Below are 26,987 nucleotides of genomic sequence, written 5' to 3'. Positions count from 1 at the left end.
GGCTAGCCTCGAACTCCTGACCTCAGGTAATCTGCCTGCCTTAGCCTGCCAAAGTGCTGGGATTACAGGCATGAGCCACCGTGCCTGGCCTCAGATACTCTGTTAATGAGATGCATTTAAAAATTTAACCTACCATTGGTGGCTTGAATAGTTGTATGTTTAGAGTGATTAATAAATATCATATACATGTTTAAAGTTACAAACTTTTTGCTTATTTCAAAATGCAGGATTCTTTTCCATTTAAAATTCCTTCTCTTTGTGAGACTTCTTTTGAGTATTCTGGTTACTCTAAACTGATTGGAGATTTAGATAGAATTGAAAACTGTACTTTTAAAATGAAATTTTGGGGATGTCATTAAGCTTGATTTTTTTAGGTATTTTTTTTAGTGTGTATTATAAATTATGTTACACTGTCAGCGATAAAATGGAATACGTGGGATTTTTTAAAAATTTATTTTATTCATTTTTCTAAGGTAAAAACACAGTTTTGCTAGGCTTAATTTGACCATTTTGTAAAACTTATTGTATACCTTGAAAGAATCATTTATGAAAGATACTGAATTAGCTAGTATATACTCTGTCTTACGTAGTTTTTGATTAACAATACACTTTTAAAATCATTAGCTCATTTGATTTTGCAAAGAAAAACAGGCAACCTAAGAGGCAGACAGAACAGGCATTACTTTTCTTTTTCTTTCTTTTTTATTTTATTTTATTTTTTTGCAGCTTCGGAATTGTAGCTCCAGTGGAATCAGTATCTTGTTAATGGCTAGTGAAAGATTGAGTCTGAAGAAGGATGCCGGGCTTTTTTGGCACTCGGTGCAGTATTTTTCCCATTATGTTACATCAGTGGTTCTTAAACTTCAGTGTGTTAGAATAACCTGAAGGGCTTATTAAACTATGGATTGCTTGCTCCACCCCCAGAGTTTCTGATTCAGTAGGTCTGGATTGGGACCTGAGAATTTTTATTTCTTAGAAGTTTTCAAGTGATACTGATTCTGGTGGTCTGGGGATCACACTTTGAGGACCACCGATGAACACTATCTCCCACGAAGCAAACCCTTAACATGTTATGCTCCTTTAGGTTATTAGAATTTATACATGCATTATCTCATTTGACCTGTAAACTCTAAGTAGCTTTGCATGGAAAATGTTATCCTGATTTTATAGACGAGGTAGTGAGTTTAGAAAGGCAGTATGGTGAAATGGAGCATAGATTAGGAGTTGGCTAGACCTAAAGTCCAGATTAAATCTCTGCTCAAGGCTGGGCATGGTGGCTCACACTAGTAATCCCAGTACTTTCGGAGGCCAACGTTGGCAGATTGCTTGAGTCCAGAAGTTCGAGACCAGTCTGGGCAACATAGGGAGACCCTGTGTCTACAAAAATATACAAAAATTAGTCGGGTGTTGTAGTGCGCACTGGTAGTCCCAGCTACTCAGGAGGCTGAGGTGGGATCTCCTGAGACTGGGACTTTGACGCTGCATCAGGCTGTGATTGGGATACTGTACTACAGCCTGGGCAGCAGAGTGAGACCCTCTCTCAAAAATAAATAAATACATCCCTGCTCAGCCACTTATCAGTTATGTAGATACACTGCCTAACCTTAGTGAACCCTGTTTCAACAACTCCAGAATGGAAGTAAAAATCCTAAATTTGTACAGTGGATTTTTAGGTTTATTAAAAGTGTAGGTGTGGTCTTTTTTCAAATTATTGGTTGCCATCTGGGGGTGATCCTCTTTCACCTCCTCTAGGACTTTTAGCATTGTCTGGAGACATTTTGGTGGTCACAGCTGGGGTGGTAGAGTGTGCTATTGGCTAGGGGTTTGAAGCCAGTGATGTTGCTTAACATCCTATATGGCACAAGACCCCTCCCCGTCAACAAAGAATTATCCCAAAATGCTGTGTGAAATGTCTGGTATATAATAAGTATAATATTTGATGAAAATCAGTACCTTTGCCCTCAGGTGTGATATTTAAGAAGGTCAACTTACTAATCAGTGATGGAGTTAGTCCTAACATCTGGGTTTTCTGACTGCTGCTAGGCCAGTATTCTTTGTATTAGAATAAGAGCTTTGTCCACAGAAGATATCCCTAATAACAAAAAAGGTTTATTTGCAGAGGGCTCATGTGTTCTTTGGCTGATTATGAAAGTGTTGCTTTGAACTTCTGTTAGAAAAGGTTGAAGATGTTTTCCGTAAGCGTTTTTAAGTATAATACTGTATGTAGTATTCAGAAGGATGTTTAAATTTTTTTTTAATTTTGCTAGTAGTTTTAAAGTAATCCTTTTCCTTTAATTATGTAGTTGTTGAACTGTTGGGAGTTACTTTTCTCTATTTTGTTATTTAATGCATTCTTTGACCTTATGCTTTTTTATTCTAAAGCTGCTTTTATTATAGTCAGATATGATGAAGTTAAATGTACAGTGTAAAATTGCAAATTTCTGACGAGCTATACAAACTTCTTAAATATTTCTAGGTAAAGAAAATAGGGCTGACTCTAAGGTTCTCTGATCCATGTGTTGCATTCTTTTCTAGGCCCTAAATTTGCTATGCCAACCTGTTGAATTAAAGTGCTTTATTTATCTAAATTAGAAACTTGTATTAAAGTGAAGTTTTAGAAAAAAAAACCAAAACGGAATGGAGTTTTAGGTTAGCCCAGAGATGGGAAGATGCCAAGGGGGTAACTTTAGTGGATTCTGAATTTTTTGGTTTTGTTTTGTTTTTAGGGAAGACAAATATAATTACGAAAGTGTTCTAGGAATAGATTGCTGTGATTTTTTTTATGTTTGCGTGATTTTACAGTTTGCTTTGCCTCTCACTTTTGAATGCAGAATAAAACGTCAAGGCCTTATTTTTTAAAAAATTCTTAAGAAATTTAAGATTTGACGTTAACAATTCTTTTTGAAATACTGGGGATATTTTGAGATACCAATTATTTAAGACAAATAGGACTCATTGTTACAATTCAGTTGAATAAGGCTTATGATATTTATTTCAGTATATGAATGAAAACTATGTGCTTATTGTACTTAAGAAAATTTCTTTTATTAAAACATGACTAAAAGAATTTTAAAATCACCCATTGTCCTACTTCTGTGAAACTTAATGTTTTCATTTTAGCTTCCAGTTTTGTTCATATGCATGTACTTTCAAACCTAGTTCATGAACTTGAGCGTGTTCTTTTTAAAAAATAATTTCCGTAGCACTTTGTCGTTGCCTTAATTTAAATGGTGAAATCATCAGAAATATTTATTTTCCTGTACTTACACATTTATTAAACTTGTTTCCATTTTTTTATTTTCTGATTTTTTAAGTGGATTTAAGATGACCTAAATATTAGAGGTTTTCATGGTTTTGATTCATGAAATCATAATGTTACACAAACCCAACTGAAGTGTTAGAGCCTTGAAGCTTTTCCCCGTAAGTTACATATAGTAACTCTACTTGTATTTAATATGAAAATATGAAAGCATATTTTACTTATTTAAGTGAGACAAAGTAAAATTTAGCAGAATACTTTTGATCTATCAATTTCCTTTTCCTGTTGTAAGAATATTACATTGTGTTGAAATTAAAGTGGATATAGAAGGTAATTAGAATAAACTGCCACATCATTTTTATAGTAAAGTGGTAATAACACTATTGCTTTCTGTTTTTTTAATCAAAAGGAGTATTGACTTGTAATGATGTTACTGTTCCCTGAAGCATGTTTGAATGGTTTATATTTGCACAGTTGCCCAGGTAATCAATGTGATGTTAATTGATCAATTTGCTATTTATTTGCATTTTAATCAGTACTAGTATTTGTGCTTAAAATTTTGCATTTGTTTTATCATAGTTTTAAGTGTCAGATACTAAAACAAATGTTAACTTTATTCAATTATAATTTTTTTATCAATGAGGCGGTATTCATTTATTCATATAGTTAGAACAAAACAATATTTAAAATATTGAGGTAGAAACAAATTAGTCTCTTTTTAATTAAAAGCCAGATTACTTGTTAGAGTACCATTTTTCCAAATGAGGTAAAATTGTTTCAACTCTTAAACTTAAGGAAATTTTGATCTAGGTGTGGTATATACCTTCTCGTGGGGTGCTAATGAAAACAGGGATGGCAAAAATAATTTTGTTTGTGAGTGTACGCATTTATGCTTTTTGGCAACCCAAGAAATACTCTTACATCTGAATATCTTCCATGGACTAGCTGTAGGAAATCGATATAAAATAAATAACTTAGTATACTGAAAGTATGACACAGTTTTACATATCTAGATTGTGGTTATGATTATATATAATACTATAAAATATGCTAAGGTGCTGGTTATTAATACTATTTGGATTTTTTTTAATACTGAAAAGGTTATACAGATTGTGATTATTGTGTAGTGTCCAAGAACTAAGGCCTACCATCTGTTACTCAAATGTATGAAAAAGTTAAGATAATTTAGTGATATAAGTGGTTTTGACACCACTGTTTTTGGAATAATCTGCTAATTATGATTTTTATAAAAACTAATATCAAATTTTAAACTTTTGCAAAAATGAAACCTAATAATTATACTGTTATTTATATTTTTCTGTTAATGCAGATACTGGCTGAGCACCTAGACGATTGGTGTAATAACACGCCTGGCCTTCTAGTCATTTCGGTTCGTTTCTTTTTTTTTTTTTCTCGTTGGTTTGGATAGTTCACTGGACAATCATGTTTTAACTTGAGATACTAAGTTATACAAGATTTTGATATTTTAAACTAGTTTTCCTAATAGGCTGAGATATATAAGAATTCAGTATTACAGGACTCAGGGAGCTGATTTAATAAGAATTTCTTAAAAATTTGTTTAAATGTTTTTCAAGTTCTTTGCTTCATCTTCTACAACTTAATTCTTGTCTGTATGCAAATTAGCTTCCCCATTTCAGATTTTGCTGTTGCATTTTAAGCCACTTATAGAAGTTGTTTCTGTAACTTTCACCCACAAGAATTTGGTCTTACCAAATTGTATAAGTCTTTAAAATTGTGTATTTGGCTTAATATTGTAGAATCTGATTGATTTTAATTTACCTTATTTTATTTATTATGTTGACATTTTCTTGAGAAATTTGTTATGCCAAATGATTAACATAATAATATTTAAGTTTAGATATGGTTTTGAATTTACGTTTTCAAATGCAACTTTGTGTCTGTGGCCTATGTTGTTGTTTTTTTTTTTTACAGGAAACATCTTGCCAATTTTTAGATTAATCTGTGAGGAAAGTAGATTGGTGTACTAGAATCAGTTTGTAGACTTCGGTGAGAACTGAATTATAGGCTATGAAAAAAATACCTTTTGGGCCTTTCTGAATAGACATGTATACATAAATTATATCTCTTACATTAAGTGAGGCACATATGTAGGTGAGATTTTTACCCGAATATTAAAAGTTTAAAAGTCATCACCTATTCTGTTTACTTAGTAGTATTTAAAGGGTGTGAAAGGTGTTATGTGTTTCTGTCCCTTGTTTTTATTCCTGTCCCTCCCATATAAGTATTGGCACTTTTATCTTCCCATGTATTAAACTTGTATGTTTTAAAAGCTTATTTACTGGTTGAAACGGTTAACTTAGTTTTTTCTCTGAAGTTGCAGCCTAAATATTTTCTGTTTTTTTGTATGTCCTTTCAATATGAAAATTCTACAGCTAATCATAATTAGTAATTGTACTTTTTCACCATTACAGTAATTGGTTTCATAATAAAATGGTATCCCTTCAATAACAAGCATTTATAGGTAGTTTATTAAAACTAAGGGTGTTACCTATTCAAACCAAGCAGTACAGACTTACTCTTGAATCTGTTAATATATTTTACAATTGCATATTATTAAAATTTAAAATGATTTTGACTAATATTTTAGTATATGTAATTTTAGATATTTTGATAATTCACTACTTAAGAATGAATTGTCAAGTATGATTATAAAGTTGATGTAATAGTTAAAATAACTAACCTTCTGTGGGAATAGGAATCATTTAATATTGTTAGATATTTATATTATTAGAACAATCTTCTATGATTCTTACTAATATAGTAATGAATGACAATGTTTGCTTTCATATTTAAAAATTCACTTGCATTTCTAGTTTATGTTTTTCTTTAGACTAAAATTCTGCAGCACTTAGACAAAGCTATTTTTGCCAGTTGAAAAAAAAGTAAGTAATTTCCAACCAATTTCCTGGCTTGCAGTATAGAATAAAGAGACTTGATTTTATTACATTAAAGCCAAATATAAAATGATGCAATCTAGCACACACTTGTTTGGAACTTTTCTCTTTTAAATATTGAAATTAAGAGGGCGTTGAAATGTTGATTTTGATTGTTATTAGCAACTATAAAAGTTCTGCAGTTGGCTTATTGGAAAAAGAAAACTTCCTTGCCAGAGACACATTTGTATTAGAACTTTGTTTTCTGAGTACCTTATGTATAGTAGGTTTCAAGTATTGGTGAATTAGTTCATGGTTAGGTCTGCATAATTACTGCATATGGAAATTTTGGAATCTTATTTTTTCAAAATGCAGCTATTGTTGAGAGAATATGCACTAAATGTTACTAGATTTTTGTTTTTCAAAATACTGGTATCCCTTAACATCTTCTGCACTTTACCTGTTTGAATATCTTTTTTGCTGTAAAAATTAGTGGCCTTATGTCTTTCTGCATAATTATAAGAGTAGCCAAAACCTCTTTTAGGATAATCACCTCTGGCAGAATAAATGATAAAAGCATAGCTTTTGTAAGCAGAATGATATTACAGAATCAACTTATAAATCTAACATTGAATGTAAACATGAGTATTAAAGGTGCTGTTTTAGGAACTTTATGGTAATGCCAGGTCAGCATTATGATTTTAACTTTTACAGTTTTCACATGCTTTTTTTGTGATTTTGCTATAGAAAATTAGTTGGCATTTGGCTTAGTTCAAGTATATGATGCTGTTGACAAGTATGTCTGACACATATCATTGAACTAATAATATTTTTGAAAGCTGATATGTAAGTTATATCTATATTTTGATTCATTAGTGGTCAGTCTTAGATGTTTTTAGTGAGAGCAAAACTGTAGAGGAATGTGTGTGTGTGTGTGTGTTTTAACAGCAGCAGAGTTCTGAAACAGGAAACCAGTCTTATCATATTCGTCCAGAGACCTAGGAAGAAGGTAATTGTTTGGTATACTCGTTAAAACCAGTTAGTTGGGCAACTTAAATTTTTAGAGGATCACAGATGTAGGCTTGAGCAGTTGTAGATAATTTCTTTTTTTTCTTTTCTTTTTATTAAGATACAGTCTTGCTCTGTCACTCAGGTTGCAGTGCAGTGGCGTGATCTTGGCTCACTGCAACCTCTGCCTCCCAGGTTCAGGCATTTCTCCTGTCTTAGCCTCCTGAGTAGCTGGGATTACAGGCGCACGCTGCCATGCCCAGCTGATTTTTTGTATTTTAGTAGAGACGGGGTTTCACTGTGTTGCCCAGGCTGGTCTTGAACTCTTGAGCTCAGGTAATCTACCCACTTCGGTCTCCCAAAGTGCTGGGATTACAGGCGTGAGCCACCATGTCTGGAGATAGATTATTTCATAATTAATACCTGCTATGAAGAAAAGTTGATTAAAATAGTTGAGAAGTCTAGTGCACTGTCAGCTAATACACTAAATTATACTTTGGATTTTAGAGTATTGCTAACATTATCAGTGAGTGACTTGATATCTTCCTGAAGTTTTAATTTGCTTAACTTTAATTGAGGTTCAGAGCACCTTGATTGTTCCCTTAAAAATTAAATTTTGTAAACCTGTGTGTAATTTTCCTGTATCTGGTTTGGATAGATAGCTTTAAAAATTGTTCTTAAGTTTAATGAGTTCAATTGGGAAAGTAAGTTAGTTCTATTTTAGATGTGTGTCACTGGAAATTATCTTTCTGTTTGTTATATGCACATTATTACAAAGTTGTAATCAGTGTTTTCATACTGTTCTCTGGTCTTTTTTTTTTTTTCATGAATACACTTTTTATTTGTCAACAGATACTTTTAAAGCTATAGAGGTAATATTTCATCAGGTGAGGTTAACTACCATGGTTTGTTTGCTATACTGTGTTAGGGTTATTTTCATTTTTTCTTTTATAAACAGTATAGTTGTGTATATGTTTATATAGTTTACTTTTGGCTTATTAGAATATATTGCTAGAGTGGGATTACTGGATTAAAGAGTATACGGTATTTTAGTTTGTTTTTGCAAGTTGCAGATTTGTTGCCAAATGAACCAGTTTGTAGTATTGCTAACGAGAAGAATTACTAGCAAGTCTTGATATTACTGTTGAAGAGTGTGATGATTCCATTTAGGAAGATACCTAAACTTCTATTTCAAAACAAAAGTATGTGCAGATTTCATACTCATGACAGATTCATATAATATAAAAACATGAAAGTTGTGAGGTCAGGTTGTTTGGAGAAGTAGAAAACTTCAGTAGAGTTTATAGATAGGCAGTCTTCCATTCTGGTTTGGCACTGACAGCAGATTAACTAGAAAGTGTTAGAAGGAACCTAAAATTTATACTAAAGTCAATTTAAGTTAATTAATATGCCAGAATTCCTCCTTTTGCAATTTATTTATAAAAATACCATATTGAGTTGCCTTGTAATGAGACAAATTAAATTTAAATAACAGAATTCATGCACCATCTAATAACAACCCCTTATTTACGATTATAGAGTCCTTTTCAATTTTATAGATATTTTCATGTATCCCATTTAGTCCCTGAAATAATTAGTGAAGAAGTTAACACAAGTGGTATTATTATTATTTTACAGAAGAACAAAACAAAAATATATGTGGCCCAGAGAATGAGTGATTTACCTGAGGTTATGGGCTTTAGATTGCATAGCTGGAAGTAGAACCTTGGTCTTCTATATTAAATGACAATATTCATTAAGTTCTTAGCACAGGATTTGGTACCTAGTAAATATTTAAATGTTCCTGTGTTATTCCTGACTATTCCTTCTTTATTCTTTTTTTTTTTTTTTTTTTGAGACGGAGTCTCGCTCTATCGCCCAGGCTGGAGTGCAGTGGCCGGATCTCAGCTCACTGCAAGCTCTGCCTCCCGGGTTTACGCCATTCTCCTGCCTCAGCCTCCCGAGTATCGGGGACTACAGGCGCCCGCCACCACGCCCGGCTAGTTTTTTGTATTTTTTAGTAGAGACGGGGTTTCACGGTGTTAGCCAGGATGGTCTCGATCTCCTGACCTCATGATCCACCCGTCTCGGCCTCCCAAAGTGCTGGGATTACAGGCTTGAGCCACCGCGCCCGGCCCTTCTTTATTCTTAAAACCCCATTTTTTGAGCACTCTTCCTCTTAATATTTATAGTTCAAGCTTTGTACCTATGTACCTTTTCCCTTTAGAAAATAAGATTTTAGGCTGCATTAATTTGATCTGTACAGGAATGATTTTATGTTTTATATATTGGGACAAATTCCTCTTTTTTTTTTTTATACTTTAAGTTCTAGGGTACATGTGCACAATATGCAGGTTTGTTACATATGTATACATGTGCCATGTTGGTGTGCTGCACCCATTAACTTGTCATTTACATTAGGTATATCTCCTAATGCTATCCCTCCCCCATCCCCCCACCCCACAACAGGCCCCAGTGTGTGATGTTCCCCTTCCTGCATCCAAGTCTTCTCATTGTTCGAGTCCCACCTATGAGTGAGAATATGTGGTGTTTGGTTTTCTGTCCTTGCAATAGTTTGCTCAGAATGATGGTTTCCAGCTTCATCCATGTCCCTACAAAGGACATGAACTCATCCTTTTGTATGGCTGCATAGTATTCCATGGTGTATATGTGCCACATTTTCTTAATCCAGTCTATCATTGATGGACATTTGGGTTGGTTCCAAGTCTTTGCTATTGTGAATAGTGCTGCAGTAAACATACGTGCGCATGTGTCTTTATAGTAGCATGATTTATAATCCTTTGGGTATATACCCAGTAATGGGATGGCTGGGTCAAATGGTATTTCTAGTTCTAGATCCTTGAGGAATCGCCACACTGTTTTCCACAATGGTTGAACTAGTTTACAGTCCCACCAACAGTGTAAAAGTGTTCCTATTTCTCCACATCCTCTCCAGCACCTGTTGTTTCCTGACTTTTTAATGATTGCCATTCTAACTGGTGTGAGATGGTATCTCATTGTGGTTTTGATTTGCATTTCTCTGATGGCCAGTGATGATGAGCATTTTTTCATGTGTCTGTTGGCTGTATGAATGTCTTCTTTTGAGAAATGTCTGTTCATATCCTTTGCCCACTTTTTGATGGGGTTGTTTGTTTTTTTCTTGTATATTTGTTTGAGTTCTTTGTAGATTCTGGATATTAGCCCTTTGTCAGATGAGTAGATTGCAAAAATTTTCTCCCATTCTGTAGGTTGCCTGTTCACTCTGATGGTAGTTTCTTTTGCTGTGCAGAGAAGCTCTTTAAGACAAATTGTTCTTTAATAATGAACAGTTGACACTTTTTCAACTGGAAAATTCAAGAAACTGCTCTTTCTGCTTTCTGCTCAATATGAATCTTCAATTTAGAAATGAGAGCCCATCATTAACAATTCAACATAGCTTATTAGAAAAAAAAACCTAGTAAGAAATGTAAAATCTTTGATTAAATGAGAAAGTAATAGAAGTTCATGAGATTTGTATTTAAAGCATACTTTCATTAGAATAGTTGATAATACGGATTTAACTGTGACATAATTGGAAAATACTTGTTTAAACTTAAAATTTTGAAAAGAAATGTAAATGTGATGTAACTTTTGAATCAGTGGCTGAGTTTCTTTTTTGCTCACAAGAACCCTAACTGTGTGTTGTTTGAAAGCACTGATGGAAATCAGGGAAAAAGCTCCAGAATTTCCTAGGAAATAAAACTAAATGATAAAGTCCTGGTATCTGCTAACTTGCCTTCCATTCCTGTTACCTTCTCTTCTTAATCTGATTTCATTAGTTCTTTCACCCTGGCTACTGGTTTAAGTCAGTGTTTTATGAGTCAGGCAGCTTCAGATTTTGCTTTTGAAGCTTTTTGTTCATTACCTCTAAAGCTGTATTATCACTTTGTATTTTATCATTCATATTTCATGTATATATTATAGCTTCATATTGTTACTGCAACTTTTAGTTAGCTATAATTTAAAAAATATCTGTGATCTGTGGAAATAATTATTCTTAAAATAGTTATGGCAGAAGAGTAGTTATTGGTTTGTAACACTGCATTTTACTATATAAGTTGTTGAAGGATAAGCATACCTATATATTAAGCACTACAAAGAAACTTTTTACAATAGCTTTTAGCAAACCATCATAGTTAAAATAAGATTTAGTGTACATATCAGGAATATGTTCTTAATGAAATAAGATTTAGGGAGCTATTTTAGTTACTATATCCTAATTGAAAATTGTAGTTAAATTTCTAGCATATACCTGATTAATTTAGATGCAAATACAGATTTGAGATAAGGTAGATACATTATTTAGATGTCAACTCAGAAGTTGTTCAAGAAAAGATATTTTGTTATTTAGATGTTACTTGGAACATATTTCTAGTGTTTCAAGTCATGATTGGATGCCTAGAACAGGCAGTAAAAATTTGCTTAGCTGGTAAGGATAGCCACATTTCAAATATAGTTTAGCTATATTATAGATTAAATTGATTTCTGTGGACAGACTTTAGAACTTAATTACATTTTTTTCTTTGGGAAGGTATTTGTTCTTTGGTGAGAAAGGATTCTTGTAACACCTAAGTCAAGACTGTCCGAACATGGCATATGCAGTTTACCAATCAAAACAAACTAATCACTTAAAATCTGTGTAGTTTGTTTTATTTGAATTATACCTCAATTAAAACACATTTAGCATGTTTACACACAAGTGGGAGGAAACCGTCTACTATATCTGAGATCTCTTGGAGCTGTGGTAACCATCCAACTTAGGCAAAATAGCTAGTACCATGTATGCATTTCTATATGTACAGAAATATACTGTATATTGTATATACAGTAATCACTGATATGAGAAAAATAATTTAATAATTCGGGAAATATCGCTAGTATATATTGAGTGCTTATTGTGTGCTTTATATACATTGGACTCATTTAATCCTCAACACAACAACCCTATGTAGTTCATACTAGAAATATTCCCATTTAAAGATGGGGAAAGTGATGTTTAGAGAGGCTAAGTAACTTGCCCATGGCCAAAGTATTAGAACTGGGATTTGAACACGGGTAGCCTGATTCCTAAGTAAATGGCCACTAACATTAAAAAGACATAAACATAGAGGTGTTTGTTGCAGTGTTTGTCATAATACCTAAAAATTTTGAACTAGTTAAATGTCCAACAGTAGTAAAATGGTTCATTAACCCATGGTACACCCATCAATATAATATTATATTGTCATTTAAAATTGTTTTCCCAAGTTTTTTATCGGGAAAATATAATAAACTTGAAAAATGTAATAGGATATACTGTATTTATAATACAGTTATCACTATGTAACCAACATTTTATTTCCATCAAAATTAGTTATAAAGAAATATAAATCTAAGAAGTGTAAAAGATACTACAATTGAGTACTAGATTTGTGTTAATATCTTTTATATTTATCTCTTGCATTTCCTATATTGGCCCTGTTTACTTTTAAAATAGTAAAAATCATATGCTCTATTTTAAACCTAAATGTTAGTTTATTAACCCAGGAATAATAGCTAACTATAAATTCATATTTGATAAAATAAAAAGATGACACTCATCATAAGGGATACATATGTATGCTTGCATATGACATTTTTTAAATCACATGAGTAATTTGTAATCATCATAGAAATATTAGAAATTACAAATAAGCAAAACACACACACACACACACACACACACACACTGAAAATTTAGTGTTCCCAAATCTAAAACTCAGAGATACTATTTTTTTCTTTTGGGATTGTATATTAGATATGTTCTTAAGTTACAATAATATAAATACTTAAAAGGCAAATTGATACATTAAGGATTTCAAAGAGTAAAACTTTTTGTTAAGCTTTGATGTTCTTGAGAAAGATTAGGTTATTCCACAAGTCACTGTCATTGAAAGAAAAGTAGTTACAGTGGGGTCTTATGGGATAAGGCATTACCATTTGTTCAATTGAGAGACAGCTATCACTATGTTTTAAGCATTGTTCATGTATTAGCTCATTTAATCCTCATAGCAACCTTATATGATAGGTACCTTTACTAGCCCTATTCTACTTAGGAAGCAGGCACAGAAAGAGTATGTATTTTGCCTAAGGTGACACAGTAAGTGAAGCTGGAGTTCAAGTCCCAGCAAATTGGTTCTAGACTGTATGTTATTAACCATTATGCCATATTGCCTGCAAGTATATCTCTAGATGTCAGAAATACTCATCTTCCTCTGGTTACCTGGTTGTTATAAACCTTTATGCTTAATACTTACGTCATTATATGTAAATTTCATTTTAAACACTCAACTTATTCAGAAGAATATCAGCTAAGTGTAGGTTAAGGCTGTTTTCTATCAGAAATCATTATATATGTGTGTATTCCTCAGTTCTTATGTTGTTTAGTTTATCTAAGTGTGTCAAATTTTATAACATATGGAGAAGTATAAATGTATAATAGAAAGATTTTGTTTATTTGTGTAATTTGTGGCATAAGAAATATTTGCCTCAAGATTCGATGCTTGTTTAGGTAGTTGCTGGATCCCTTTTGGAAATGTCAGTAGATATTCATACTGTCTTTTGGAATTTTTTCAGTTTTAACATTTTATTAGTAAATGTAATTACAGGTTAGTAAATCACTTTTATTTGAACCTGTTTCCTTTGAAAGTTTTATATTTTATTTGGAAATAGAAAACCTTAACCTCCTCTTGTCGGGCAGTATGGTGTAAAACGCTTGGGGTTTGGAGCTTCGTATATAATCTGGGTTCAAATTATAACTTACTACTTACTAACTTGGGCAAATTACCCAGTCTTTTTGACTCTCAGTTTCTTTGTCTGTGAAATGTAATACTATTTAGGATTGTTAGGATTAAATAAGAATATATTTGGCATACTGCCTGGCACATGATACTTAACAGATACTAGTTGTCTACATCTTTCTAACTTATGGAGGCCAATGTCTTGGGTAAAATCTCAAATTTTATGAGTAAGGAAGGTGAGAATTTGAAGAAAATGAAACCTTAAAAAGATTGAATTCCTAGACTCCATTTAAAGGAATAAATAAATCATGAACAAGACTTGCTCTGCAAAGGCTTCCATGTTGATCCTGGTCTTTGACTCCTTATCTGTCTGATTAAATTGAATTTGCTGCCATGGCATCCTTAAAGCTGGACCTTACCTTGTCAGTCCTGCCTTCTCCATGTTGCTTTGTGTGTAAGCTTCACTGGACTGCTTGCTTTTTGCTGAATATTTTATGTATTTCCAGATGTCTACTTTAGCCTTTGCTTGGAATGTTCTAACTGCTCTTGTTTCTTCCTCTGTTTACTGGTTTCTGACTTAACTCTTGAGGATTATCTAATATATTACCTACTTGGTGAAGCTTTATCTGTGTCCCCACAGAATTAATCTTTCCCTCTTTAACTCTTAAGCTATCTTATTTTTTATATAATTGGGCCTTTGGCACAATTATAGGTCTGTGTGTCTGTCTTCCCTAATAGAATAGGAAAGCCTTGAGGACAGTAGTCTTTGCTTACTTTGCCTTATATTCTCAGTGCCCCTTGTACAAAACGTTCAATATATGTTTGAATGATTATGTGAATGAAGGAGGGGCCAGCTGAGTTTACTTTAATGATTATGTAACACCCATTTATATGTATTTATAGACTTGTCTGAAATGAGTTAAATCCTTTGCAACCTTTGCTACTATGCTTTGAATGTCTCTTACAAAACTCATGTTGAAATTTAATTGCCATTGTGATGGTGTTAAGAAATGGGACCTTTGAGAGGTGATTAGGTAATGGGATCTCTATCCTTATGAATGGATTAATGCTGTTTGCATGGTAGTGAATGAGTTATCTTGGGAGTCTGGCCTCTGTCTCACGTGCTTCCTTACCTTCTGCCATGTGGTAACTCAACACAAAGATCCTTGCCAGATGCTGATGCCATGCTCTTGGACTTCCCGATCTCCAGAACTGTGAGCCAAATACATTTCTGTTCATTCTAAACTACCTGTTGTGTGGTATTCTAGTAATGCAACATAAAACTTACTAAGAAAACTGGTAGCAAGAGTGTGATTGTTGCCATAACAAATACCTGAAAATGTGCAAATGGCTTGGGTTCTGGGTAGAGAAGGATGGAAGAGTTTGGATAAACAGGCTAGAAAAAGCCTGTATTGCTGTGAATAGAGCATTAAGGACAATTCTGATGAGGATTCAGAAGAAGAGAGCTATAGGGAAAGTCTGGAACTTCTTAGAGACTATTTAAGTTGTCATGATCAAATGTTGGTAGAACTGTAAATGGTAAAGGTCATTGTGATGTGATCTCAGAAGTGAAGAACAAGATACTGGAAACTGAAGTAAAGGCCATCCTTGTTAAATAGTTGCAGAGTACTTGGTGAAATTATGTTCATGTCCTAGGACTTTACGGAATGCAGAATTTAAGAGTGATGAACTAGGGTTATGCTGCAGAAGAAATAACTAAGCAGTAGAGCATTCAGGCTACTGGATGGCTACTTTTAACCACTTAAACTAAGCTGGGGGAAGGGAATGACTTGAAGACAGAATTTATAATTAAAAGAGAGGCAGAATGGAAATACTTGGAAAAATTGCAGCCTGGCCATAGTAAAGAATGTAAAAGGTATGTTTAGGAGAGCAAACTAAGGGTGTGGCCCAGGAACCATTTGCTAAAGAAATTATTATGCCTAGAAGAGAGCCAGGTGCTATTTCTCAAGACAGTGGAAAAAGACCCCAAAGACATTTTAGAGATCTTTGAGGCTGCCTGCCCCATCACAGGCCCAGAGCTCTAGGAGGGCAGAATGGTTTGTGGCTCAGGTGGTCCTTCACAAGCTTGCTGCCCAGGACTACCTCAGCTCCCCATATTTCAGCCCAGTGGGCCTTGGCTGTCCTAGGTCTGGTTCAGAGGGGCCCAGGTGTGGCTTAGGCTACTGCTGATTACTCAAATGGTAAACCTTGGCAGCGTCTATATGGTGCTAATTCTGCAGGCTCACAGGATGAAAGAGCTGTAGGAGACATGGCTACCACCACCAGGACTTCAGAGGATGATGGGGATAGTCTGGGAGAGACTTGTCACAGACTCCGAGCCTCTACAGAGTGGAAATGTGGGGTTGGAGTCAGTACAAAGAGTACCTGCTAGGGCATTGCATAATGGAGCCATGGCAGCAGTCCACCACTGAGGCTTCAGAACTGTAGAGCTACTGGTATGCAGTGCGAGCCTGGGAGAACTTGAAGCTTGAGACTCTAACCTGTGAAAGCTGCATGGGCTCAGTCCAGCAAAGCCATGGAGGTGGGGCTTCCCAGGGTCTATTGGGATGAAACGAATGTATTTTGTAGGTGAGAAGGACATGAGTTGTGGGACCCAGGGGCAGAATGCTATGCTTTGGATGTTTCCTTCAAAACTCGTTGAAACTTCATTGCCATGGGGCATTATAAAGAGGTGGAACCTTTCAGAAGTGGTTAGGTCATAAGAGCTTTGCCTTCATTAATGGATTAATGCCATTATTGGAGGTGTGGGTTAGTTATCTCTGGAGTTTGGCCCCCTTTTTCTCTATCATGTGCTCATGCCCTCTTTTGCTGTGTGATGCCTTCTACCATGTTATGATGCATCCAGAAGACCCTCACCAGATGCAGCCCCTTGATCTTAGACCTCTCAGCTTCTAGAACTGTGAGTGAAATAAACTTCTTTTCTTTATGAATTACCCCGTCTGTGGTATTGTATAGCAGCAAAAAATAGACATCAGTCTGAAGTTCTCCCAGGCTGGCAATAAATGCTAATTATTAATAAAATAATAAATACTAATTAGTATTTATAGTGCAAGGATAGATTCAAGTTTAGCCCTCGTTAGAATGACCACATTTCAAGGGAGGGGCTTTGTACTGCTGTGCATTTCTATAAGGATAAAAATCTTAATAATATTCTCACTGAAATTAATGGTTTAGGTTAGGAAAGGTTGTTAGTGCTAATAATTGTTTCTTTTAATAAAATATTCTTAGTTGTATTAAAAAAAATAGATGATTTGAATTTATATTTTTTGACCAAAATATATTTGTAATTTTCAGTAGGAATTCCAGAGTATTGGTAGCTGTAACCACTTGGGGTTTCCTGCTGCTGCTTCTGGTGCCGTATTTTTTCTGATGTCTTCCATTTTCTTACATTTGTCTTCTAAGGTGGAGTTGAGATTATTCAATTAAGATTATTTCACGGTAGGGCGTGGTGGCTCACGCCTGTAATCCCAGCACTTTGGGAGGCCGAGGCGGGCGGGTCGTGAGGTCAGGAGATCAAGACCATCCCAGCTAACATGGTGAAACCCCGTCTCTACTAAAAATACAAATAATTAGCTGGGCGCAGTCGTGGGCACTTGTAGTCCCAGCTACTCGGGAGGCTGAGGCAGGAGAATGGCGTGAAACCGGGAGGCGGAGTTTGCAGTGAGCCGAGATCGCACCACTGCACTCCTGCCTGGGCGATGGAGGGAGACTCCATCTCAAAAAAAAAAAAAGAGATTATTTCACTTTAGGCCTCTGCTTTTTTCTTCTTTCTTTTTTTTTTTTTTTTTAGTGAATGGATATAATACCCCATACATTTTGATAATTGAACAACAGCTACATTTTAAGTGGGGCTGCTTTCTTCTTATTTTAAAATTCCTTTTCCTTAATTTTAAAGAAACTGTCGGAGATTGGCTAAGAGTTGGGACAGCTTTCTTTTGTGAGAATAGTAGATGACAGCAAATATTTGTGATGTTAAAATGATAATCCTAATAGTTTTCTTTTAGAATCTTTATAATAAAAATGCTTTGAGGCTGAGGGTGAATTTATATGTTCCTAAAGAGACAAAAAATGTTCTTGGGACATAGTAAATGTTATTTAAATCTTACATGTTTTATTAGTATAATTTTGGGTAGAAATTTGGCATAAAAAATGCATACAGAGCTTTTTCTAAGTCATACAGGGCAAGACAGCATTTTGTCATGGCAATTAGTAAATAGACTCAGATAATTATAAAACATCTAATTTTAAAAATTTGTTACAGAAACAGTACAGGTACATTGTGGCAAAAATAGAAAATACAAAACAAGCAAATATGAGAAAAAATATACATGCCACCACCTACATATTACTTTCAGTACTTTAGTTTATAATCTTTTGTCTATATATGTCTATATGGATATATATATGTATTCTTTTATCCAAATGGTATTACATTGTACATTCTGTTTTGAAACCTGCCTTTTTTAGTCATTTACATCTACTTTTCCATTTCAGTAACTTTTCATCTTATATAATGCCCAGATCACATTAAAATTTTTCCAATTAGCTCAAAAATGTCCTTTATGGCTGGTTTGGCTAAAACAATATCCAGGCCAGCATTGCACCTATGAAATTGACTGATAAGAACCTTATATCTTTAAAAATTAAGGGCAGCAACCCATCCTCCCGCTTCCCCCACCTCTCACCCACCCCCCACCTCTTTTTTTTTCTTAAAGATACTGGCTTGTTGAAGGAGAGAATGGGTCATGTCCTACCAATTTTCTGAATTTGTCCAGTTTGCTGTCTCGTAGTGTCATTTAGCTTGGTTTATCCTACGTATTTCCTATAAATTAAAATTTATATCTGAATCCTTAGTGGATTTGAGTTGAAGATCCTTAACTATCAAAGATGATACTGTGCCTTTGTATTGCATATCAGAAGTTACATGATCTTTACTTGATTCATGATGAGGAGATGGCCACTGAAATTGGACCATGACAGTCTTTTCTGCCCATTGTTCAATTATATTTATCTCTTTACATTAGAAAGTATTTTGGGTAGTAGTATTTTGGCACTGTAGGAAAGTTGATTTTGTCATCAACCACTCACCTATTGGTTTAACACCATTTGTTGATCTTTGAGTATATCAGTAATTTCATTAGGGTTTGCAAAATAAGACTTTAAATTCTATTCTTTTACATTATTAATTGATGTTTTTTGGTAAGATAGAACTTGTGAAATGGGACTATTTAGTTGTCTTTAAATACAGTCTCTATAGGAAAGACAAAATAAATACTTAAATCTCTCTCTTTACCATTTTTCAAAGTGAAGAACTATTCCATTAACCACCTCAAAAGGTGATAAATGAAAAGGGTGTTTTTAGTTGTTTTAACTTTTTTTTTTGAGATAGGGTCTTAACTCTGTTGCCCAGGCTGGAGTGCAGTGGTGCAATCATGGTACACCAAAGCCTCAATCTCCCTGGGCTCAGGTGATTCTCCCATCTCAGCCTGGGACTAAAGGTGTACACCACCACAGCCAGCCAATTTTTTTTTGTTTTTTTTTTTTTTGTAGAAATGGGGTTTTGCCATGTTGCCCAGGCTGGTCTCAAACTCCTGGGCTGAAGGAATCCACCCACCTCAGCCTCCCAAAGTGCTAGGATTATTGACGTGACCCACAATATCTGGCCTTAACTTTTTTCTTTTGAGTGTCTTTATAGACTCAAGGACTTTTATTTAATTCAGAGTGTTTTAATATACTACCATTTAAATGTTTTCTTTGATGCTCAGATTGTTATAGCTAGTCATTTGGACCTTTATACCACCTCCTATGTCCATTTGATATAGGCCGTTAATCTCTATAAGCCTTCATTGTTCTCTTGGAATGAAAAGGTATCCCAGACTCACCTGTACCTTCCCTACTCCAGAGTTGGCATTAACTTTTTTCCAAGGAGTTTGGTACGTTTTAGTTTATTATAATATTAGAGATGAAAAATCTGTGTTCTAGGAATATTTATTACTGCTATAGTGATGTTGCTTTTAGGCCATTTCAGAGAAAAAACCTAGAAAACAGATTTTGCAGACATGAATTCATACTGATATTTTTAGTTTTTTACGTGATTTCTTGATTTTACAATATTATCTCTGTTTTCTTACACTTATAATTATGAACCTTTAAGTCATTAGCATAACTTCTTTGCTTATTTCTACAATATAAAGAAAATAGTCCTGCTGCGGTGGCTCACGCTGTAATCCCAGCACTTTGGGAGGTTGAGGCAGGTGGATTGTTTGAGCTCTGGAGTTCAAGACAAACCTGGGCAGCACGATGAAACCTTGTCTTTACAAAACATTAGCTGGGCATGGTGGCATGAGGTTGTATTCCCAGCTACTCAGGAGGCTGAGATGGGAGGATCACCTGAGCCCAGGAGGTCAAGGCTCTAGTGAGCCATGATCATGCCACCACACTCTAGCCTGGGTGACAAAGGGAGACCCTGTTTCAGGGGAAGAAAAAAAAAAAGATAGTTTGAGGAGGCTTTATGTAGTGGCTCATGCATGTAATCCTGGCACTTTGGGAAGTCGAGGTGGGAGGATGGCTTAAGCCTAGGAGTTTGAGACCAGCGTGTGCCACATCATGAGACCTGGACTCTATTTAAAAAAAAAAAGGAAAGGAAATAGTTTGAGGATATCAATAATGATATTACTGGAATCGGTAAAACTACCAAGAGAAATGTGAAGTTTCTTCCTAGTTTTTATTTTGTTTAGAATAGTTCCTATCAAGAAGTGTAATAAAAGTGCAGTGTCCAAATAGCCCTTGTAACAAAACCTTTCTCTTTCTCCTGGGTGCCAATTTGACATTTAATCAGTTTTGTTTCTAGCAATGTTCAATGTATGAGATTATAAGTCTTTTTTTCTTTATATCACAGGAGTCCTGCTGCTACCTGTTCTTGCTATGCTTTTCCCCTTTTCTTCCCTTTCTCTATGAAGCATCCATTTTTATTAGTTTCTCATTTATCACTCAGGCATGCGTATGTGTATTGAGGATGTTGACATTCAAGCAAATATATGTGTTAACATTCTTTTTGCCATCCCTATACAAAAGATACACCCTATATACTCTATTGGGCAGTTTTTTTTTCCTTAAAATATTCCGTAGATCTCTCCAGTTAGCACAGTTACCTTATAGATAGAGCATATAGTATACATATAACCTTTTCTTAAACTATACTATTAAAAAAATAGCTTTAAGTAACTCGATAATTATTTTTGGAATGAAAATACTACTGAAATCAACTCAATAATGTGAAAGCAGCAGAAAGAAAAACACCTAGAAAAGGGCATTGGATTAGGTCAACTTTGAATTTTATTTGGAAGATAAATGAGTCCGGAAGGAAGTGGGCAGAGATTATTGGAGTTGGTCTTAAAAGGAGGCATTAGGCAGATTATTGGCTGCGCTGGTGTGAAAAGTCTGTCAGAAAATCATGAGATTAGGTTGATGTAGCTCAAAAAATGAGAGCTGTTGTGATGAGTGGGTAAGAATCATAAAAGTGTAGAGTGTTGATGATTTTTGTAGTTTATAAATGGCTCTTGAGTGTAGAGGTTTGTTTTTATGCTGGCTATAGTCTGTAACATGATTGACTATAATGGGCATGCTAAATATCCATGACAGTTGACCCTTCAACGACATAAAGGGTATAGGCACCTGCCCCTGTGCAGTTGAAACTTCACATGTAACTTTTGGCCCCCCCAAAACTTAACTATTAATATTTAGCCTATAGTTGACTGGAAATTTTACTGATAACATAATGTTCATTAATACATATTTTATATATGTGTTAGCATATTTGTATAATAAGCTACAGAAAAAATATTAAAATCATAAAGAAGAGAAAATATACTTACTGTTCATTAAGTGGAAGTGGATCATCATAAGGGTCTTCATTCTCACTGCCTTCACTTTGAGTAGGCCGAGGAGTAGGAGAGAGTGGAAAGGTCAGACTTGCTGTCTCATGGGTGGCAGAGGTAGAAGAAGGTCCACGTACAAGTGGTCCCACACAGCTGAAACTGGTTTTATTCATTGGCCAACTGTAGTTTGATTGAAAGTAAGAATAATAAAGTTTCTACTTCAGTATTATCAAGTCATAGATAGCAAGGGCTGGAAGAAACCTCTTTGAGTCTAATTATGTAGAATATGAAATTGCGATCTAGAAAGGTTAAGTAACTTGTCCAAATTACACAACTAGTTAGAGACATAACCAGCTCTTAATTCTGACTTTCAGATTTTCACTGTGTCTTCTTTTTTCTACAACATGTTGCCTTAATTTTAGCCATGAAAAATTAGAAGTTGAACTCTTGTCTTTTCAGGCAGGTGCAGATTTTGGGGTTTTGTTTTGATTTTTGATTTTTGACCTAAAGTGCTTTAGTTCTGTGATTTATAAAGCACGAGTTTTCTGTTTTTCTCATATACCTGAATACTGTAAATATGGAAGTTACCTTTTATCTTTACCAGTATTACACATAAATGGTTATACATAAATACATTGACCACCTTTTATTACTCCAACTATGGTGAGGAAAGCTTTCTTTTCATAACTAGCTAATGTTTTAAAATGTATACTTTTAGTTTGATTGCTGCATATTTCAGATATTTCTTTCCTTAACTAAAGTACTCAGATATTTATCCAAACATTATTGCTATGGGATTTCCTGCAGAAAGACTTGAAGGCGTATACAGGAACAATATTGATGATGTAGTAAGGTAAGAATGCTTTGATTTTCTATTTCAAATATTGATGTTTATATTCATGTTGTATTTTCATTTAGAAAAGATTTCTAAACCACAGAAAAAGATACTTTGTGATGTAAACTTTGTTATTGTAGTGCTCTATAATCATTTTTTGGCTTACTGTACCTAATGGACTTCAGTGGGATACAGTTCATTTGATAAGAACTGACTTTATACATAATCAGATACTTAGGTGATGTCATTTCCTAGACTCCATAAAATGCCTGTCACCAGGTTTAATGCCTGAATTCCATTACAGTGTGATTGTTGTCTTATTTCATAATTGGGGATTAGGCTTGAAATCCTAGAGTGGATTTATTCAGTTAAATTTATTCACATTAAGATGTAGATGACTAATACTGACTTTTATGTAGACCAAATTTTAAGGTACCACTGTGCATAAGTATACCAAGTACCTGAAGAAGTATTTGGTTGTTACAAGAGATATAGAAAGGAATCGCTGGGTGTACCAAGGCTAATCAGTTTTATAATTTTGCATAATTTTCTAAGTGTAATTATCATTTAGTTTAGAACAGTTCTCAAGACCCATGTAAATATTACTTTTAAAATATACAGTCTTAAGAATTTGTGGCATATTTTATGAAAGGAGGAATTCATGTCTGATGTACAAATAGTCTTAACATATTGTCTAATTTCAGAGCGAAAATATATATGTATGAATAAATTAACTGTAAATTGTCAGTAGGAACCTTGAGAATTTGTGGCGTAATTTATGAAAGAAGGAGTTCACGTCTGATGTGCAAATATTCTTAACATATTTTTTCATTTCAGAGCAAAAACATATGTGTATTAATAAATCAACTGTAAATTGTCAGTAGGAAACTTAATGGCTTTAAAAGTTAAAATTTCAAGCCAGACATTGTGATGTGCTCCTCAGGTTCCAGCTACTTGGGAGGCTGAGGTGGGAGGATCACTTGGCTTGAACCCCCAGGTAGAGGGGTAGAGGCCAGTCTGGTTAACACAGCGAGAACTCATCTCTTAAAAAAAAAGTTGAAATTCTGGATTATTTCCTTTGCACTCTTTTATTAGTATCTTTCCTGGAGACTTTCAGTTTAAATACTTGGTGATTATGACAATTAGATGTTAAAATGGATGGGAAAGTACCTTGTAACTTATAAAGCGTTATGCAGATGTAGACTCCTTTTATAATAGTTGTGTAAGTATATGAGACAACCTACATTCTTTTATGAGCTAGCTATAAGTTTTAGCAACTTGCTTTGAACCACAGTAGATTTACGGTTTTTTGTAGTATTGAGTTATATTCATTTAGAATTTTGTAATATATGCAAAATCAAATTTTTGTACCTATAAAAACTACAAAAAAAATCCCCTAGTTTTTATAGTTTCTATCAAAATTATAGCCAGTATATAGGGATGCCAGAAGGACTGTTTAAGAAGCTGAAAATAGAGAAATGAATTTATCTTCTCATAGTTAGGCAGGGCACAGTAGAAGGATGCTTAACATTGCAAGCTGATGGGAATAGCAGGTTGATATAGCTTGTGATAACACTTCTAAAGAAAAAGCAATGAGCCATAGAAGGAAGAAACAGATAGATACATTTTGAATTAAGGAAGATGGTGAATCTGGGAAACAAGCAGTACAGTCACCAGACATGTATTCTCTGCTATGATACAGAAGTGTTTATCAGGCCTCTTTATGGCCCACATGATATATCCCACAAGATGACCTACTTCACATTATTTTAATTCTGTATTCAACTAAGCACTAATTCAACCCAGCCAGTTTAGTACTCATACCAAAAAAGAGTGAGCACTCTGAATAGAGGGCAGGTTTTCTGATTATAGTGAGAATATCTTTGTGGTAAATTAATCTGGTGTGCTAGTTTTTACGTTGGTCTCTTCTGAGTGTCATTAGTCACTGAGGCTGATTGATCATCTTTTAGGTTACTGATACAGTTCCTGTACAGCTGATTATCAGACCTTAGATTGCAGTAACTTCACCAAGAAAATACTTTGCTGGGAAGCATTTTGGTCCTTCTGTTTGATTCATAACTCTTTATGCCTCTGAATGAAAAGATTCACATATTCAGTTTGTAATTAGTAATCAAGGCTGAGGTTTATTGTATCTAGCTTCACGATATATCTAGTTTGTTTTGTTTAACTGTATGATTTCTTCAAATCTGCTATTTCTAAAAAAAAAAGTTTTGTGTATCTACATTAATATGTAGCCAGTGGTTCCTTAGCCAGTGGATCTTGTCACCTCATACTATTGATAACATGTCAACATGAAGAATTATCTGCTGAATATAATAGCTTTGCTGTCCTTGTTTCCTTTTGTCTCATTCTTTTTTGAGAAAGCTTTGATAGCCTCTATTGCCCAGGCCCGTCCTCTTCTTTTATGAGAGAAAGGATGAACAGTGACCAGAAATTAAGGGTTTTTTTTTTTCTATCAACTAAAATGGAAATAAATAATTCCTAAGTAATTTGTCTGTTAGGATTAAAGTTTCCAAGAGAATGGCTGTGCCTAGTACCTAAGTGAGTAATTTCCTTGATTGGTTTACATTATATTGAGGATATTAGTAATCAGTAGTGATTCCTTTTTTGGTTCAAAGATGATAGTGTCACAATGAAAAGTGTTTTAAAACTTTTGTATACTTAATTTTCTGTAACAAAAGTATTTTCAGTTGGATTTTTCTTTGCCCTCTCTATTAGAATGCCCAAAGAATATTTAAAATTATCCTTTTCTCTCTTACTGCATATTTGTTCCTGTGATTTTTTCCCAAACAGAAAATACTCTGCAGAGATTAGACTTTGTTATTGTTGTACTACATCACTGCTTTGACTAAAATAAACTTAGATTGCAAATGCTTTCAGGCTTACATTGCTCAGTATTTTTTTTTTTTTTGGTAATATGAAACATTGTTTTATTCAGATACTTGATTATTCTGTAATACCCATGTTAATTTTTTTTATTATACTTTAAGTTCTAGGGTACATGTACACAACTTACAGATTTGTTACCTATGTATACATGTGCCATGTTGGTTTGCTGCATCCATTAACTCATCATTTACATTAGGTATTTCTCCCAGTGTTATCCCTCTCCCATCCCCCCACCCCACGACAGACCCCGGTGTGTGATGTTTCCCGCCCTGTGTCCAAGTGTTCTCATTGTTCATTTCCCACCTGTGAATGAGAACATGCAGTGTTTGGTTTTCTCTCCTTGAAATAGTTGGCTCAGAATGATGGTTTCCAGCTTCATCCATGTCCCTACAAAGGACATGAAACTCATCCTTTTTTATGGCTGCATAGTATTCCATGGTGTATATTTGCCACATTTTCTTAATCTGTTCTATCATTGATGGACATTTGGGTTGGTTCCAAGTCTTCACTCTTGTGTATAGTGCCACAGTAAACATATGTGTGCACGTGTCTTTATAGTTGCATGATTTATAATCCTTTGGGTATATACCCAATAATGGGATGACTGGGTCAAATGGTATTTCTAGTTCTAAATCCTTGAGGAATCACCACATTGTCTTCCACAATGGTTGAACTAGTTTACACTCCCACCAACAGTGTAAAAGCATTCCTGTTTCTCCACATCCTCTCCAGCACCTGTTGTTGCCTGACCTTTTAATGATCACCATTCTAATTGGTGCGAGATGGTATCTCATTGTGGTTTTGATTTGCATTTCTCTGATGGCCAGTGATGAGCATTTTTTCATGTGTCTGTTGGCTACATAAATGTCTTCTTTTGAAAAGTGTCTGTTCAAATCATTTACCCACTTTTTGATGGTGTTTGGTTTTTTTCTTGTAAATTTAAGTTCTTTGTAGATTCTGGATATTACCCCTTTTGTCAAATGGGTAGATTGTAAAAATTTTCTCCCATTCTGTAGGTTGTCTGTTCACTCTGATGGTAGTTTCTTTTGCTGTGCAGAAGCTCTTTAGTTTAATTAGATCCCATTTGTCAATTTTGGCTTTTGTTGCCATTGCTTTCAGTGTTTTAATCATGAAGTCCTTCCCCATGCCTATGTCCTGAACGATATTGCCTAGGTTTTCCTCTAGGGTTTTTATGATTTTAGGTTTAACATTTAAGTCTTTAATCCATCTTGAATTAATTTTTGTGTAAGGTTTAAGGAAAGGATCCAGTTTCAGCTTTCTACTTATGGCTAGCCAGTTTTCCCAGCACCATTTATTAAATAGGGAATCCTTCCCCCATTTCTTGTTTTTGTCAGGTTTGTCAAA

At 34.5% G+C, this 26,987-nt stretch overlaps 1 protein-coding gene across 2 annotated transcripts in view; it reads left to right on the top strand.

Annotated features, from left to right (window-relative positions):
* PTEN (phosphatase and tensin homolog) overlaps nucleotides 1-26,987 on the top strand; it is a 107,633-nt gene that overhangs the window by 7,924 nt on the left and 72,722 nt on the right. Inside the window, exon 2 of one of the 2 annotated variants that reach the window (XM_017868857.1) lies at nucleotides 22,646-22,730. In XM_017868857.1, coding sequence (XP_017724346.1) covers nucleotides 22,646-22,730 — 85 coding nt within the window. Of the gene's footprint in view, nucleotides 1-22,645; nucleotides 22,733-26,987 lie in introns of both variants that reach the window. The other variant, XM_017868858.1, reaches the window with a different exon arrangement.

Source organism: Rhinopithecus bieti, unplaced genomic scaffold, assembly GCF_001698545.2.
Source record: "Rhinopithecus bieti isolate Rb0 unplaced genomic scaffold, ASM169854v2 scaffold_4655, whole genome shotgun sequence".
Classification (NCBI taxonomy): domain Eukaryota; kingdom Metazoa; phylum Chordata; class Mammalia; order Primates; family Cercopithecidae; genus Rhinopithecus; species Rhinopithecus bieti.
Note: the sequence above shows the minus strand (reverse complement) of the source record. Positions and strands in the feature narration are given on the sequence as shown.